The following is a 19,060-nucleotide window of genomic DNA, read 5'->3' as shown; positions in this document are numbered from 1 at the left end:
TTTAAAATACAGCAATTTCATATATGCTATTTGTAGAGTGAGTTTATTCCTTCAGTCCCTAAACAGGGGAAAAAAACCTTAAGAAAATAAGATCCTGCACTGATTTTAATGAAAGTTTCACCTGCACAAGAGCAGCAAGAATTCCCAAGGATCCAACCTCTTCATGTTGAGGAGAAACAGAAGCAAAATATATCAATGACATATACTAACATTTGGTTTTGTCACTACTACTGTTAAGAAAGAATGTGTTATTCACAATGGAGAGTAAAATCAACCTGCATGTTCAAACCTGGATGGCTACAGTGATTGCCAAGTTACATGAGACTTCAAAACAGCATTCCTGTGCATTTTTCCTTTAAAACAAAACAAAACCCTGAAAGGTTGGTATTTAAAAGCCTGACTATTTAAACCATAGGAAAATGAGTAATTTTTTTTTGGGGGGGGGGGCATTTGACAGTATCTTAAGGTAATCTCAGACCATCATTACGTACAATCCAGGCTGCCTTTTAACATCATTTCTCTTTTACACGTGTTCTATGTAGGGAAAGAAAAGACTGGCATCAAGCAGCCAGCTGAGGTATTCCTGTGTGAAATGTGTGTTTATGCGATTTGCATGTATTAGCTAAGAAATGCATGACTTGTGCTTATGTATTGCATGTAGTCGAAACACCGAACCTCGCTTCCTTTTACCAGCGTTACTGGTTATTGAAAATTGCAGTCATTGCAACCAATTACATGAGCCAAAAGCAAAACAGCAAACAAAATCCTTTAGTTCACTGCCTACTTGATTAGCTAAACAAAGTAAAATAAAAATGTTCTAAAAAGGCTGTTCCACAAGTTTAAGAAACAGGAATGAGCATCCAAAGCTTTTATTGACTGAAGAAAGGAGTCATAGATAATCATCGTTATACAGCTGACAGTTCTACTCCTTAGAGTGGAAAAGCATACAGAGACTACAACAGGGAATTGTGGTGTTAACCTAAGACACCTAAGTAGCCCCTTGCTCATGGAATTGACAAGATGGGCACAGCTCTCATCACCTCACAGGATCAGTCCTGCATGAAAAAACTAAGATCAATATATTACAGGCCTATAATGAGAAAGCAGTTTGACTTTGAGCTCTCTGTTATTCTCCCATTCCTTTTCAGAGGACTCCTCTCGTTTAACTTCTATATAAAAATTGGAGGCACATATCCCTAAATTGTCATTAGACCCTTACAAGAAATTGCAATAATCACTTTCTTCTTACCAGAATTGTTGCCGTTTATTGTTCTGCAAAATAATCTGATTCATTATGGAAAAATTCTTTCTATAGGAAAGAGTCTGTACTGTACGTGGCTTTGTCTACATTCTCATGGAAGAGAAAAAAGAAAGTATTTAGAAGCATTATAGTCAACTATTGCATAAATGTTACTGCAGTAAGAAGGACTTACAGGAGTTTTGCCCAGGTAGGACTATAGGACCAGGACTTGTAATATGGAAAAGATACAGGATCAGAATTAGTTCGTAGCAAATTATGCCAGATTAAGAGGAGATCAGAGCAAATCAAGACAGAACAAGCCTCATCTCACTCTGGCAAATGAATTCCAGTAAACAGGACACAATAGCTGAGACTGTTCCTATCTATATGTATATACACACATATGTATGTATGTATATATGTTTCTATATAATATACAGTATCTATATAAGTGTATATATAGATACACTTACGTACAAATGTGTATTTATATATATAAAATCAAAATTGTGTGTTTTCCCAGCTATAGTTAATACCCTTATACTACAAATTGTAAATGATAGAGCTCTTGCAAATCTTTTCCACATGAAAAATAAATATTTCAAGCTACTTTTAAATATAAGGACCAGATCCTCCCCCTTTACATCAAGACTGTTTAGTGAGGTATGCAAGAAAGCTTGATCTCAAACATGCAGACTTTCAAGGCTAGAATATGTCCAATTTCCCAAGACAGGATGTGGCTGGTGGCTGTAATGACTGCCCCGTGTCACTCTGCAGGAGTTTGTATCCTGAATAATTGTATAGAACTAGCAGTTGAGAGCTCATATTGCTCCTGCCTTTCATCAATGAAATTTTCTATGCTTAGCAACCCTGCTCAAGTAGTAGATAGGTGCCTAGCATCATACAACTTGATGGTGTCGCTCTACTGTATCCCATCTATTACTTTTAACAGGCTTTTACTTAACATTTGTAATTAATAATGAGGTTTATTAACATAGATTTTTTGAGGCTGCAACTTTGATTGTACCATGCAATACTGCAGCGCAAAAGTCTGTGTGAAATGTCAGTTCTATTTTAGTTTAAAGGCTTCATGCCTCAATTTCTCTAAAAGAAACCCCAAAATGCTCCAAAGTGCTGGCCACAACACAGGAAACACCATAAAGAGAAATGAGTGTGCAGCATCTGCATCTGCTACATGTCATGGCTCCACTGCACTGTCCTCCAAAGAAACGGAGGCTTGAAGAAGACAAAGCAACAGCTCCTTGAATTATGTTGTTTCCCAGCTAAAATCCCTGTGTAAGCTGCTGCGTGCTATGCAGAATAACTGTAACTGTTGTGTACAGTGGAGAAAAATCTTCCCCATCCCTGAAAATTTGTTGCAGTTAATCCTCTGTAAACCATTCATTCACACTCTGCACAAGGGCCACACACATGTACACTGGTGTTTTTACAGTCAGTTGCATATTTAAATATTGAAGCTTACAGAGTTCTTGATGATTACACAGGCCCTCTAGAAATATTAAGCTAATATTTATGTATGAGTTGATCAGCTGACTATTACCTAACTACATTAACTGATTGCTACATTAGACTACAGTAAGCAGTTCTGTAAACTTTTGGGGGGGAGGATATCAAGCAATAAAAAACTGCAGAAGAGCAGGTAGTTCAAGGTAAGTTATTCACAATCAATTCTCCATTCATAGCTTCATTATTTTCTCACTAGATCCTGTTGGATCCACAGAAAAAAACAACTGGGGATGTACAGTCCTTTTACCCTTTTATGCACTGAAAGAAGCCTGGGTCATCAATCAATCTCTCTGGTTTGGCATAGTTTACTGTTTTTACATTGGCAAGTAGTTCAAGTACAAGTGAATTTCTACAGCATTGATTTACTTTACATAGCAATGTATAATAATGGACACATCTGTACTTTGAAGACAACATTAAAAAAAAAGCCTTAGGTGTTATATTCTTTCTCACCTGTAAAGCAATTACCTGTTTCTGTATCCTGCCACACTGGAGAGAAAAATATAAACACCTTAACTTCAGCATTTCAGGCAAGGATACATAAAGCTGGTACCTATTAAAATGACCATGTTAACATAGGAATAAGTTTATGAGACCATAATAAATGCTTTTCAGAAATAAGCAAGAGGAAAAACGATCATATGCTGCCACACCACTTTAACAAATAATTCCAGCAGTGCCCAGGGCAAAAAAATCACAATGGCATCAAATTCTTTTTATGGTATACTGTAAAGAAACATGAGGAATACAGGAAGAGAACTATGGAATTTTTTGTTGTCACATTCATCTCATAGGTATTCATTAACTGCCACTGCTCCTATATGATGAGTATTCAGAACAACCAAGAACTCACATTATGAAATAAAAATCAGTAACCACAAGCCCTATTTGTAACCAAAAATAAAATACCTTTGAGTCTTTGTTATTTTTCCATATGCAAATGCACACACAAAATTATAAAGGAAAAAAGCAAGCTGCAAGACAAAACATTGGCTGGTTGAGAAGTCAGCAGTCCTTCAATCTTGTACCAATGTATAAAGGCTATTAGAATTTTTGCATTCCAGAAATTTTAGGGGGGAAATACAGAATATGTAATGCCAAAAGTACTCAGGAACTAACGGAAAGGGAACTGCATTATTTGTGGTCCATAAATTACAAATGAAAAATGAAAAAGAATGAGTTTATATAAGCATATACATATATGTATATATATAAATATTTATATTATATAATTTACTGTGAGGACATGCAATTATTGGAATAGCACCTATTATACAATATAATACAAAGGAATAGACTTTCCAATGGTACAGTTTCTTCAGAAAAAAGCAGGTATATCCTACCTATTGCATTCATCTGTAGTGCTTGAAACCTGAATGAAATTAAGGTTCCACACTGTGCTACATTACATATGGGAAACAATACACACATTCATAGTAAGAAAAGGAAAAAAACCAAAATCAACATAATCTGACAATGCACGTGAAATTCAGTGCAGCTCCAGGGCAGCTTTAATGCAGCATTAGAATGTGTTAGCTCAGAGACAAAAATATTCCCTTTATAATCCAAAGGTATTCATTTGGCAGAAGTTAAACAAAAAAGCACAGATACTGGCTGGAGAGGCAGATGACTACAGCAAGCAGATCAGTAATTGACAAGTACCCTATGCATCCAGCATCCCTTCACTAGGGATAATCACAGAGAGCTGGCTGCACTCTTCTCAGGCTTGCATTCTTTAACTATTCGAGCCTGCTATTCTCTTCTGAGTATAGCAAAAGGTGCTGTACCATTATGTTCCCTACAGAGATCCTGTAGAGCACGAGGGATTATTAAGTACCTATGAAACAAAGTTGGAGGAATTAAGACACCATGGACTTTAGTGACAGACACTAACGTTTGGCTATCAAGGAACCATTTGGGCAAAAGAATGACAAGAATCCAACGTAAAAGATACCTCAGATTGTTTTCTGTGTATTATGACTAATATTTTTACCCGGATTTTGTAAGGGTGTTAAGTATATTTCTGTCATCTAAAGCTTACAAAGTTCACAAATCAGACAATCTCCCCATCTCTGTTTCATCCTTCAAGTTTTTATAAAACAAATAATCAAAAAAGCAAATCTTGGTTGGTAATCAACTCTGTCCGGTAAGATCAGTGGTTTCAGTGATCCGTAACTACTGGAAAAACAAAAGCCAGCATTGACAAGGGTTCTTTTTGCAGCTAAGGGGAAAAAGCTACTTTAGTTTTCTAATTTATTTTCTAACTTGCATTGCAATTTATTGTAAATTTGCAACATTCAATGAAGTGCAGACATCTCCTCCTTCATCTCATTTTCTAGACAGGAATGCTCTTCCAGATTCTACTGAACATCGGCTGAAGAACCACACTGTGACTCCCAAAGAAGTGTATGATAAGTAACTGAGAATCAGCTTCTCCAGTCTTAATTAGTACTAACCGCATCTCTAAAGAACACAGCTACAAAACCATCTTGGGAAATGTTAATATTAAATTTTTAATGTTATCAGTGTCAAGAAGGGGCAAGGTATATGATACTTCCCTAGGTAAAAAAATCCGTGCCACCGTAGACGGGGACAAGATAAGCACTGAGTGACTCAGAGATGTGTGCAGCTCAAAATGGAAAAGACTTAAAAGGTAGAAATACCATCATCTTCAAAACTGTGTGCTTTTTTTAAACTGCAAAGACATGCTTGAGCAGCACTTATCTCCCAGCGTGATGATGTCATTTTAGGAATAACCATTTCAGGTTTTTCTTACGTACTCCTTGATTACATAAGGCCTTAAATAATTAGGCCAAATCCTCTAGCTAGGTAAACTAAAACCATGGAAATAAATATCCTTTCAAAACACCCACCTTAGAGATATTTTTTATTCTAAATACATTGCACCTCTTTGACTACCTAGTCATTCTTATCCTGGCCTCTACTTCCCCTCTTGTGGATCTGCTTGCTGCCTGCTCTTAGGCAATGCCTGGCCACTTATTTACACAGAATGCTTTTATGAACAGTTAATGATGCTTACTGTCTTTTAAAAGCGCAGAGTCAACACTTTCTTTTTTTTAATATATTTTTTGATTATTTTTTTAAATACACAGTACACAGACAAAACATGCATCAGATTCAGGAGGAGGTTCTATACCTGTCAAGGCCCAGTTCCTATCTGCTAAGCTTAGTGGTTGATTTGCTCCTTCCTATGGGAGTCTTAGTGTTTGGGGAATGGTGGAAGGAACTGCCAGATCCTTTCAGACCATTCTTGCTTGGTTTGTTGCAATAGTGCTCTTGTTGGCAGGATCTCCTAGAAGATGAGGAGCCTGAATGGCTAGGAGGTGATTTACTCCTCCCAAGATGTGGGGATGAACTCCTCTGATCATGATGGGGTCTCCCAGCCCGGGACGGAGAAGAACTGGCAGTACGGGGTAAGGAAGAGCTCCTAGGGGAGGCACTGGGACTGCGTCGGGGGATGACAGGGCTTTTGGGTGGTGTTTTTGGACTATGTGGAGATCCTGGACTCTTACACTGGGTAGAACTCCTTGGTCTCTGAGATCCATTCTGTAGGATTTGAGCCAGACGTGAGATAAGATCTGAGTCCGAGCTGCTACTCCCTAGGACTCTGTATCTGCGCAACCTTAAGAAGAAATGAAGAAAGATTATTTCTGTTCCCATCTATTCACTGAAGTTCATATAGAAACACAGTATCACTAGAAAGTAGAGATGATCTTTCATTGCAGAACAGACATCTGGAGCTGAACTCTCCTACAAGATGGAGGTGTTTGGATCTAGGCTTTGGATTCTCTGTTGTTCAAATCAACACAATATTTATATTCGCATAAACTCACTCACATAAACAGCCTAAATGTTTACAGGATAACTGAAATTTTCTGGTGGTGCTGAAGTACACTAAAATGCAGTGCCTACTGCCTCTGTTTTGGAGGGGTACATCCATTCCTGCACATCAGTACTCTCCTATACACAATTTTAAGGGATGACAAGGCACACCACAACTCCCTTCAGAGGACTTCACACTACTGTATCAAAATTATCCTTATCCTGGTAATGTAGGCACTGAAGAAACTAGATCATGGTTGTCTGTACATAGAACTGGCAAAGGGAGGCTTCTAGAATTCACTCTGCCCTCCTATAATTAGCGTTTTTACTTAGCCATGATCTGAGCATAGCTAGTTAACTCAAGATGGCTAGAAACTCCAAACCTGAACACTTAAAATGTATACAATAAGAACAGTTGAATATTCAAAGGGGCTGGACAAGACAGATCACACAGATTTCTCTGAATTTGTGAATAATCAACAGTTCTGGAAAAGTGACCCCACTTTAAAATACCCAGAACTGTAAAGATTTACTTATAGATTGACAGGCTTCAAAATACTGAATATACATCTATCGATGTGTAAGGTTTAACCGTGAAGCGGGCTCCTTCTTGTGTATCAGCCTTTCCTCATTTGTTCTCCAACAACATAAGCTTTCTCAGAGGACTGAAGCCCAGCATTTTTTTATCAATAGTTAGAGGTTGTAACTTCTACAGGATTACACACTGCACAGTGACTGAGGCCTAGCTCAAATCCATTTTCAGCCTGGAAATGTATCTCTGTTTTCTCTGCATTACCTAGCTTCTACCCCAGGTCTAGCAGGTGGTTTTCCTGGTGGTGGCCGAGGAAAGAACTGAGCTGAATTTGAACTGGCGACTTGATCAGTGGTTGCCCAGGACACTGGCCTTGGAATCTTGCTTTTTCTGGACTGAGGGCTGCTTGGAGATAAAGAGCTATCTTCTGTCTGCTTGCTGAAATGAGAGTCCAGTGTCAATCTAGAAAATGAGGATAAGACATCATCCTCAGAAAAAGGTACTGGAGCAGCAGCCTTTTTTTCCTCCAGTGACTTATCAGAGGCACTTGAAAGGTCACCAAGGAAAGATTTAAGTTGTCTCTTTTCCATAAGTAGTCTGACCAAGTCTGTCTGATGGGCCTTTTTTAGAAGCAGCTTTTCCTTTGCTGAAACAGAAGAGGACTCTGAAGTTGAGTCTATCTCTTGTGCTAAAACTGGGATTCGGCTCTGCCTGAATACAAAAGGAGATTTAACCATGTCCTTCTTAGATCGATGAGAATTCTCATTTTCTGAAATGCAGTGGAACAGTTCTCCATTTCTGGGAGCATTTTTCTCTTTTTGGTCCTCCTGATGCAAAAAAGTACTAAGGGCCACTTGGTGGCATTTCAAGTCTTGGATATGGACTTCTTCCGTATCAGAATGAAAACCGTTTTCCTGAACTGGTGCTGTCTTGCTTGTCTGTCTATTAACATGTGAGTTGGTAAGTCTTGAGGGAGAAATTTCTGATGTTTTAGGTGCTATTGATTTCAGAACCTCATCTTGATTTGGCATCAAACTGACGGGCCCTGGCTTTGATTCTTCAGCAGCTTCAGTGCTCGTTAGAGGTTCTTCCTCTGCAGATTTTGAGTTTCCTGGCAAAGAATTCTGTTCTTTGCTTTGCATTGCAACGGCATCCTCAGAAACCACCGGAAGCTTTTCTTCCTCAACCTCCTCTGCAGGAATATTTTCAAGTTCTTTCTCTTCCTCTTCTTGTATCCCACCATGTTGTTCAGGTAGGTCCTGTTGGCCACAGTCCAGGACATTGATGCTTTCTTTGACAAGTCCTTCTGTGTCAAGCACCTCTTGGCTCATATTAAGTACCAAATCTGGTCTGCTGGCACTATCTGGAAGTGCATCTTCTGTCACAACCACACCTGGCAAACTTTCCTTTGGAGACGAAATTTCCACGGTGTGTTCCACAGACGGAGCATCCTGCTCTCTTTTCTCCAGTTGGTGGCCATAATGAAAGCTCTCAGAAGCAGACTGTGTGGATGCCACTGAAGGTCTGGGTATTGTTATCTGCAGTGGAAAAACAGAGAAGGAAAAGATGAGAAACTCAGGAACGTTATACAGATAAGATTCTTTAAATATAATTTTTGATTCCACGTCTTCATGATACATTACATAATGAATCCTATGACTCAGAATGTTCAAGTAATACTTACCTTCACAATTTACATTTAGATAATTAGGAAAAAAAAAACCTCACCTCTATCATCCCAGGACAGAAATGCCTAACAGGTAAAAACAAGCATAAATCTCAGTGGAAAATGTTGCGGTAACCAAGTAACCATCCTGGAAATGAGATCCAGCCTAAAAGGTAGGCTTGTTATTTATTTTACATTAGTTTGTATACTCTTAGAATAAGTTGTATATACATACAAAATGCTTAACAAGTAGACAACAGTATTTTTAGACAAGTATAGTAGATGAAGAACAGTGAGGTCCAGATTCAGGAATGGACTTAAACTTCAACATACGCAGAATTTAGATAAAGACTTTATTTGCCTGATTAAATACACCCATATCACCTACATTTACATCCAGATAAACATTCCTGAGTACCCAAATTTTAGCTATTACCTTCCCTATAGAAGCTTAGGTATTGTTTTAACTCAGCTATCTGGTTAGGGTATCTCCTTACCTAAGGTCATTAAGAGATTCACAAACTAAATATTCACACATTTAAATCCCCTAACACATCTAATCCAACAGATAAGCATAAAGCACTCCTAAAACCTATATACCATATTGAATTCGAGTGCCTTTGTAAAACAGTTGGTTACGATGAGTACTGCTTCTAGTACACAGTTAATTGCTAGAGCACATGTCCAGGAAATGGCAACCTGCAGTCATGTCTCTCCCCCACTGAAGAACACAAGCCCACTTCCCCCAGTTCCCATTAAGTACAGACAAAACCAGAATGGAGCAGAATGGAGTTGTTTCTCACCTTCCCCACTGAAGTCAGGCCACTGCAGACAGAAATGAAATTCATGAGGGTCCCAAGTGTAAGAGAGCACTCAAAAAAGTGAGAGGAGTTTTATCTCTATTGCCAAGGGAGGAGCACACTCTCACGTGGAGTCCTAGATTCAGGTTTATAGAAATTGGATAGACTCATTTGGTATAAACAATAAAACAATCAAGGATCTTTCTCTGTATGGACAGCGTCCAGCTCCTTTTTCCCTTGCATTCTTTAGCCTCATGAATCTGACACAGTTTGAGCCTGTAATATTCAAAAGAAAGTGGAAGACTGAAGCCTGGGTTTAGACAAAAAGGACTTCCTTGATACATTGATGGTAGAAGAGACAGTTAATGGCAGCCCATTTCCAGTGTTGCCATGATTCTGGTATGTTACAAGACAGATTTCACTTGGCCTTGCTGCAGAAATTATACATGCTGCTTAGTGGGCTTTTGAACGAGCTAGTACATTGGTACTACTGGGTGGTAGAAACCAAGCTCATCTGTCAGGACCCATAATAATTTATGCTGTGTACTCAAACTTTACAAATACAGAACGACTCTCCAAAATAATTGACAGTGAAGGAGTCATACTTGGATATCCCATGAGAATATAACAGTTTCATTGAAATTCTTGATTATTTTTTGCATTTTCTCATAGTTCTGTATAACAATTTCTGTCATTATTGGTGCACGTTTACCTCCATGAAACACAAATATCCAACTGATATTATAAATATTTCACTGGAACAAAACATGCAACAAATCACAGGCATAAAGCTGAACTAAAGAGAGGACAATTATGTTGAATAAATTATTTGCCTTTTCGAAACTTCTCACTTGATGAGGTAGGCTGGTTGCCAATTCAAACAACCAGGGAATCAAAAAACAGCTGTTTTCCATGTATCTGAAGGAGGATGGCTTCCTTTAGAATAAAATGGTCTGGTGCCCTCTCAGATTTCAGAGGTAGGACAACCTTAGTTATTTGCTTTTAGAAGGATATTTATCTCCTTGGCGTACTTCCAGAAGGGCTGCATTTGCATTTAAATCCTCCTTTGTTCAAATATATTTTCATGGAAACTCTCTTTTCCTTGTGACCTCTCTCATATGGCAATTCCTGGTTAGGTGAACCCAGTTCTTATCTGAACTTTATTTACATTCTTCAACAGACTTCATATCCTTTTGCCACATCTAGAGAGAGAACTTCCTAGTCTTTCAGGTCTACCTTGGCCAACCCAGATTAAAATAATAGAAGACTAAGCTTGCTGAACAACCCACAAGAGAACAGGAAGGACCTATTTGCGAAAGAAAAACACTGAACAAGTGAAGGATAGAGAAAGATACTCTATGACTTGGCAACATCAATGACAGTACTACTGACTTGTTCACAGTTTCAGAAATGGCTTTTTGAACACATATATCACTTACTTGATTTGTGTTCACTAACAAACAGAAGTTTTTTTTCTTGGATGGTCAATAAACCTCCTAGTAGTCTTCTCAAAGGACAAGAATTAAGTTATATCCTCACTGAACTGGATATTTCACCTATTTGTGAAAGATATTTAAATGGATAACATACAGGAAATGCCCTTCACACAAGGGTTGCTGCAACTTCAGGTGCAGCTTTAAGAAAGAAACAAAAGAAAAAGGCCAATTGAAAAAAATCTGGGATCATATATGAAAAAGAACAGAACTGAACCCTGTTAAATCACAGGATTGTTTGGGTTGGAAGGGAACCTTAAAGAGCAACTAGTTCCAACCCCCCTTGCCACAGGCAGGAGTACAAATGTTTTCCTTTGGAAAAACTTGGATATAATAGTTATTGATGAAATGGAAGAAGACTGTAGACAATCCTCCTAAAGGCTCCTTATAAGATTTCTTTGGCTAAACCATCAGTTTCTTTCTAAGGCTGTCCAATGCAGAAAAATTCATGATTCACGCTATGCAGGACTTTAAGTAAAAAGACTGAAGGAAGATTTAAATCCCATAAAGCAATTAAAAAAAAAAACAAACCAACAAAAAACAAACAAGTCCTGTAGCCTTAATTATCTCATAAATAGTCTCCTCATTCTCTTGATTGCGAAATCTTACAAGACAGAGGTCATAATCAAGGAGCCTAAGGAGGGCTGATCCCAAGGCATGCAAAATACACCAACTAAAATTATCATTTAGTCTAATTCAGAGAGACAGATATCTCAAGGTTATTCCATACAAACCTGGTTACAAAACAAATAATACATGGCCTAATACGTAAAATGAAAGAAAACGCACCATAATCATAAATAAAGCTCATATTTTCTTTTCTTTCTAATTAAAATTATATCCTATGAGATTTCTACTGCTAATCATGTCAATTTTGGAAAACACTGAACCTGAAGGACAAAAACTACAATGAACTGCAAGATTACAATTCATCTAAGAATGTGGGAAATAGAATTTAAAATGCTGCCTTTCAGCTCACTATGATAATCAGTTTATAGCACCATCCACCCAATTACTGCAATTCCCATACTTCAACAGAAGTTATGTGAGAAAACAGGTTACTGAAAATGGCTGAGACAATAAATGGAATAATGAATTTGAGGTTCTCCTTTTACTCTGAAATATTTAAGTGAAATTATTACCATCATGATCTTGAATTCTTTCTTCCCTAAACAATTTAATTCCTTTCTGATTTCTCAAATTAGCATTTGACTGAGACAAGAAATAAGACATCATTTTCTTCAAGAAACTTCATGAGATGGTGAGTAGGACGTTAGGAAGAAAAAAGAACAAAAGAACAACAACAACGTAAATATCTCCTGGACATCCTTTATGACATCTGACAAATTTTCCTTCATTTAAACCTTTGACAGGCGGCAACAGCAAGTGATATGCTTGGATGAAATCCTCTGTGAACGTATACAAAAAATTGCAGGAGAGAAATACTGAGGTTTGCTCTGCAAAGTTGCTAAGTCTGAAAGATCTAAAGGTGTGAATATAGATTATTGTACAATACAATACCAGCAGGTAAACATCTGAACTCTCAGCAATAGCTTCTTCCCTCCACTCATGCTGTCTGCTACCTCATGACATGCAAGCATGTCAACTACTGTTAGGACTTCAGGCCTCTTAGAAACCGATCTGTTGTTCAGCTAATCCTGTCATTACTTGTAACTTCTCACATTAATAAGCCATTGTCATATTACCTGGCATTCTGAAGACACTTTACCTCATCAGTTTACTCTTCAGGACTTCCTTCTTACCTTAGTAAAGCTTTTGTATGTGTGAGAACAAACCTCATGTATCCTTTTTCCTTGCTTCTCTTTTCCATCTATCATTAGCTCTATTATCTACTAGGAACATGACCAATGCTAGTATGAGTCTGCGGCTTCTGCAATACCAAACAACCTCCCTAAATCTGTCCAGTTCATCAGCTTCCTCTTACTTCATGAGTTTTTCTCTACTTGTGACACTTAATTTCTATTTCCTTGCACAGCTATATGCAAAGAAACATGAACTGTAGTTTGTATGAAGTGTAGAAAGTATGTTAGTGTTTGTAATTTACTTCTAGTATCATTCTCACATGAATAAACCACTGTTATGCTTACATCTTTGTAGATAACCCACACAGTTTATTGGTCAGAACAGCCCTCCTACTTTCCAAAATCCTCCCTACCTACTGCTATCAATCCTACTGGCTATTTAGAGCCTAATCCTTTGTATCTTTTATATTCCCTTCCCAGGTTAAATTCACAGCAGGGAAAAAATTAAATATAATTATAGATTTACTAAATTACACTGGCTATTTCTACAGGTAAACTAACATGGGGAGAAACAGGAGAAATATATGGCTGTAATTCATGGTGTTAAAGAACATAAGACCAGAAATTGTTAATTTTGATACTCAATCTCTTTCAGCAGTCCCCTATATATGGTACTGCAAGCATTGCAGGCATTTATAGGAACTGGTGGTCCTCAGGGTACTACCACCTTCTGTTGCTAAAAACTCCCACACAACAGGCCCTAATCCTAAATTAAAGGGAAGTAACATATGAAAGCTTACTTATAGCTATCTGAATAGAGGAACATGCTGGCACAGCTCTTCAGATATATTCTTTCTGCTATGTTATGCTGCTAATTTTTCATCAATTTATTTGAAGGTTGCAAGAAATGGGAGGAGGATGGAATACACATTCGGAGTTGAGAATGTACAACTGTGCTTTCATATTCTTCAATGTGATAGGTATCTTTTGATGCTAAAGAACATACAGATCTGTGTATACAGTCTTTTTTAAGGGTTATTAATCATGGCTTAATTTCAGTATTCTTCAAATACCCTCTCCTTTTCAGTTATTCGTATGCCATTTACCAAGTAAAGGAAGATATTTTTTGTTTTAACATAAACCTGTATCCAAACATCCAATACGGCAAATATTGACTGCTCTAAAAGCAGTATTTTTAATTGCTTTTACAGAATGACTGTCATTGTAATAAGTGGCTAATTAGTTTGGTAATGTGACTAAAACAAGCAGTCATTGAATCGGAAACTTCCTTCATATAATGTATAAACCAACTGAAGAATATTCTTGAAATGTACTTGTATTGTTGGAGAACTGGGAGGCAGTGGCACTTACAGATTATTACCACAGAACTCTCACACAATACTCCTATCATAAACTCCTATTATAAATGGGCTGCTATGGTAAGATTTTTCTGGAGTTCCACAGAGACAGTCTTTTTCTAACAAAGAAAGCATGAATTTGCCATAATGAACAGTTCAGGGATCTGAAAAGGTGGCAGCAGAAGCCTATTTCACCCCATCTCATGCTATTATTTCCTTCTTTAAAGAAACTGAATTGCTGCTACCTTACCATGCTTATTTTCTAAAGTCACAAAAGATCTAGAGATTAAGAAATATTTTCAGAAGTTTGGCACTTGGAGACTTCTTCCTCTCCCATGCTGGAAACTACTGATTCACGAGGATTGTGGTTTAGTAACAAAGCCAGTGAGCTGATACCACACTTTGAGTAGCACAATATAGTGAGCATTTTTACATCTAGATTTTATAAAACATCTAGCAATTTTCTGTAGGATGCGAATTAGTTTGCCACAAGAGGTTATGTTCAAATATACTTAGGGAATCTGCTGCAGAAGTATACTTAAGGACTCGGTTAAGCAAAATGTAACAGTACAAATGAGAAGGTTCCTCCTCTAACGGAGGACACACTAAGAACAAAGTGACATTTTTTAATTAATGGTGCAACTACTTTTGGTATAGAAAATGCAGTTCAAATATTTTCACAGCTGTTATTATCACACCTAACAGTCATGTAAGCATCTTTAAGCAAACCTTGTTTTGTTTCAGCAGCTACCTGTGAAAAAATCTTAGTATGTATTTTTCTTACTTTAGAAAAAAAATTTTCTACTTTTGCATGATCTTTTTGAAGTTAAGCTCTATATTCGTATCTGCCCCTACAGAGAGAATACCTGTGATTTTCAGAAACAACAAAAACATAGGCTAATACTTCCTCAGGAAAGCCATTAACTCTCATTTTCAAAGCCACATTATACCTTGTTTTTTTTGAAACACAGTATCTTCATTGAATAATTCATTTGAAATGCTCTATTCTAAACCCAAGTTCAGTCCAAGTAATTAGACTTTCTTTGTTATGGAGAAAAAAAAGCAAGCCATACATAGTGACTCTCAAGACTCTCAATCACATAAGCCTGTTTTTATGTATAATAGCAGTAGGGTCTGGCTACTACTGTTGAGATTAATTTTGAATATTCCTCTCCAACATAACCATTCCAACAAAGGGTAGTTCATACATAAGATCTGCCTTAATACCCATCTGCAGACTTCAAATGTGTCGATCTTTTTTGTTAGTATCTGATTCCTGTGAGCTATTGTCTAATTCTAGGTTACTCCTGTGCTATACTTATGCTTCGGTTTTGCTATTTATACTGTCGGGTTTTTTGTAAAGGTAAAACTATCTTTCATATTCAAACAGCAACACTCTACAAAAATTTAATACAATTAAGAGCCTTCCTGACTTCTGATCCTCAAGTCAGACAGTGAATCCACTCATCTACATCCTGTAATAAATTAAGTCCACTTCTATCCAGTTATAAGATTGGCACTATATTAGCACATGTTCTAATTCTCTCCATGCTCCCCATGGAGAGAACCTGTGAACTCTACAATTTCCATGGATGAATCAAACATAACAGGAACTGATGAAACCACACAAGTACAGTTTCGATAAAAATTCTTATTTCACAGAATCACAGAATCCTAAGGGTTGGAAGGGACCTCAAAAGATCATCTCGTCCAACCCTCCTGCAAGAGCCGGGTAACCCAGAGTACATCACACAGGAACTTGTCCAGGTGGGCCTTGAATATTTCCAATGTAGGAGACTCCACAACCCCCCTGGGCAACCTGTTCCAGTGCTCTGTCACTCTCACAGTAAAGAAATTTTTCCTGATGTTCACATGGAACCTCCTATGCTCCAGTTTACACCCACTGCCCCTTGTCCTACCACTGGACATCAATGAAAAAAACCTAGCTCCATCATCCTGACACTCACCCTTTACATATTTGTAAACATTGATGAGGTCACCCCTCAGTCTCCTCCAAGCTAAAGAGACCCAGCTCCCTCAGCCTCGCCTCATAAGAGAGATGTTCCATTCCCTTAATCATCTTTGTAGCTCTGCTCTGGACTCTTTCAAGCAATTCCCTGCCCTTCTTGAACTGAGGGGCCCAGAACTGGACACAATATTCCAGATGCGGTCTCACCAAGGCAGAGTAGAGGGGGAGGAGAACCTCTCTTGACCTCCTAACCACACCCTTTCTAATGCACCCTAGGATGCCATTGGCCTTCTTGGCCACAAGGGCACATTGCTGGCTCATGGTCATCCTCCTATCCACCAGGACCCCCAGGTCCCTTTCCCCTTCACTACTGTCCAGCAGGTCAGCCCCCAACCTGTACTGGTACATGGGGTTGTTCTTCCCCAGATGCAAGACTCTACACTTGCCCTTGTTGAATTTCATCAAGTTCCTCTCCGCCCAACTCTCCAGCCTGTCCAGGTCTCGCTGAATGGCAACACAGCCCTCTGGTGTGTCAGCCACTCCTCCCAGTTTAGTATCATAAGGATACCAAAGTCCTACATTCAGCAGGAATAAAATTACTGTAGAAATTGTAAACATAAAATTTAATTTTTCAAACTTCAAATCCAGATTAAAATTTTCTTAAATCTCTCCTCAGAATAGTTGGGATCTATTTGAAAGCATTATGGGTTTCCTCATGCCCGCAGTACACTACCACCGACAGCAGCTGTAATTCACATAAAGAGCTAGCTGCTTTCAGTTTGCTTGTAAGCATGCTTAATAGAAATCCTTTAGAGAAGACATACCTAGAGATAGGATTCTGATCTATACTAAGGGTCTTTCTCTTTTCTTACAATGTTATTTATAATGTTCTCTCCTGAGATTAGAATCCAGTTTATCTTTTAAAAACAAAATACCTAATACTTCTGGCAGCCTGTTATGTTACAGTTTTTCCTCTGTGAACAGGAGTGATGGTAAATGTAAAGTGCAGCTCCATGACATAGTTACAGCATTAACAACTGCTGAAAGATTAAGATTACAACACAACCGATCCCCCCAAGCACTCAAGCAATCTACAGTTGCCAGTAATACATGTTGCCACTTAGGTATTTAAGCTCGATAAAAATACTTACAAGGGCATTATCAGTTTATTCTGATTCTGGTTTGGTTGCTGGCCTGGTATTATTAAGATTAGTTATACCAATAAGGCAGCACCACTTCAGCCGATTTGTAAGATCTCTGCATGTACAGTGTTCTGTGTTTAGAAGCTACCTGAAAGCAGTCAGAGCAGCTCTACATTTGTAGCTACATAATAAGCAAACACAACTACCCATGGTTCCTGTAGTAGCAACATTGTAGAATTGCCAAATACAGGAAACATTAATACTAATTCAAAACTGAGCTGGTTTTCAAAAAATGAAAGACTGGTATATTAGGGACCTCCACTTAGCACTTGTCCTAATTTTAGCGTTTCCCCTATTTTCTGTATTTTAAAAGTTCAGGAGAAAATGCTAGGATGCTGATAAATTAATAACTCCAAATAAAGACTTTTTTTTCCCTTCTAATTCTAGTTAGTCCAGTATCATGCAATTTTAATGATGGCAGACAACAGATTTTAAGAGAGAATATTATTTTATGGATGATATTGTAGATAATATCTGCAATTATTCATACACAATATGTATGATATAACTAGATCAATTATACCTTAATTACGTGAGACAATCATCAGTCCTTGGGCTCTGAATTCTAACTACCTAATTATTTCAAGATTATTGTATAAATTGTCATCACGGAAACAGCTGTTGAAACCAGAGTTCATCAGCTCTCCATGGGAAACCTCACAGACCATTTAGCTTCCTGAAACATCTTTACTTATTCCCTCCTAATGAAATTCTGATGCTAGAAAAATCACATGTGTTAGGGATAAGATAGGCATTTAAATAAATAAATAGATTTGACCATTTCAGGGACAGACAAGAGCAGATGAGCCATGTGGTTATAAATTTGGGGAATCTTGAAAGTACAATGGATTCCAGAAAACACGACATTTAAAACAGTAACTTTTTATAGGGTCTTTTTCCCCACATGTGTATGTGGATGCTATTACCCTGGCTAATTTATTGTCCTGACCTTCACTATAACTTGTCTGCTGTTTCTGAGAGAGAAACCCAGAAGGAGAATGTCAGGCTCTGCCACTTCAAATGGATGTTTTCTCTTCAGGCAGCATACTATTTGAAAACAATTAAGATATTCACAACAACTGCCTGGCTTCAACTGTTAATTCTGTAAAATTTACAACCTGGAAAGTTTCCATTGAAAGAACAGCTAACTCAATGCTGTAATTTTAAATTCTTCTTTACACTAAAGGCAGATGTAAAAAAGCATGCCTGAAGAACTCTCCTTTAGACAACAGACTTTACTAAGCCTGTACGCAGCATTCGTATTTCTATGTATCAAGCAATTGTCTCTGCCGCTCAGATCAATGCAACAAATATAACTTTTTACTTGTTTGCATTGAGTGTAGACAAAAACTGTTCAAGAAACATCATTATCAATATAAAAGCCAGTTGCTTAAAAGAATGGGAGTGACCTGTGAGCTTCTGTGCGTCTTCCAGACATCCCCTTTTTCATTCTAAAATAATGCTTCCTGATATTCCTCATCCTATGTGGTTTTGTATGGAAAATCAATATCCTTCAGTGAAAATTACTAATGAAGAAAATAATGCCACTGTAGCTGTAATCATACGTCTTTGCCCTCAAGAATCTAACAGTAACATCTGAAAGCAGAATTCTGAATCTCAGCTTGCCTTTGAATCTCATTATACACATTACCAAACACTTTCACTGA

The 19,060-nt window shown here is 37.8% G+C and overlaps 1 protein-coding gene across 4 annotated transcripts in view; it reads right to left on the bottom strand.

Moving 5' to 3' along the window:
• Window positions 1–2,862: 2,862 nt before the first annotated feature.
• TTBK2 (tau tubulin kinase 2) overlaps window positions 2,863–19,060 on the bottom strand; it is a 90,798-nt gene continuing 74,600 nt past the window's right edge. For all 4 annotated transcript variants that reach the window (XM_057403889.1, XM_057403892.1, XM_057403893.1 and 1 more), the window contains 2 exons: window positions 7,407–8,680; window positions 2,863–6,410 (listed from right to left, as the gene is read on the bottom strand). In XM_057403889.1, coding sequence (XP_057259872.1) covers window positions 5,942–6,410; window positions 7,407–8,680 — 1,743 coding nt within the window. In that variant the 3' untranslated portion in view covers window positions 2,863–5,941. The remainder of the gene's footprint in view (window positions 6,411–7,406; window positions 8,681–19,060) is intronic.

Source organism: Pezoporus wallicus, unplaced genomic scaffold (assembly GCF_028554395.1).
Source record: "Pezoporus wallicus isolate ANWC-B61680 ecotype Strahan unplaced genomic scaffold, APGP_CSIRO_Pwel_v1 contig_8673, whole genome shotgun sequence".
Taxonomy (NCBI): Eukaryota; Metazoa; Chordata; class Aves; order Psittaciformes; family Psittacidae; genus Pezoporus; species Pezoporus wallicus.
This window is presented reverse-complemented; position numbering and strand designations above follow the sequence as displayed.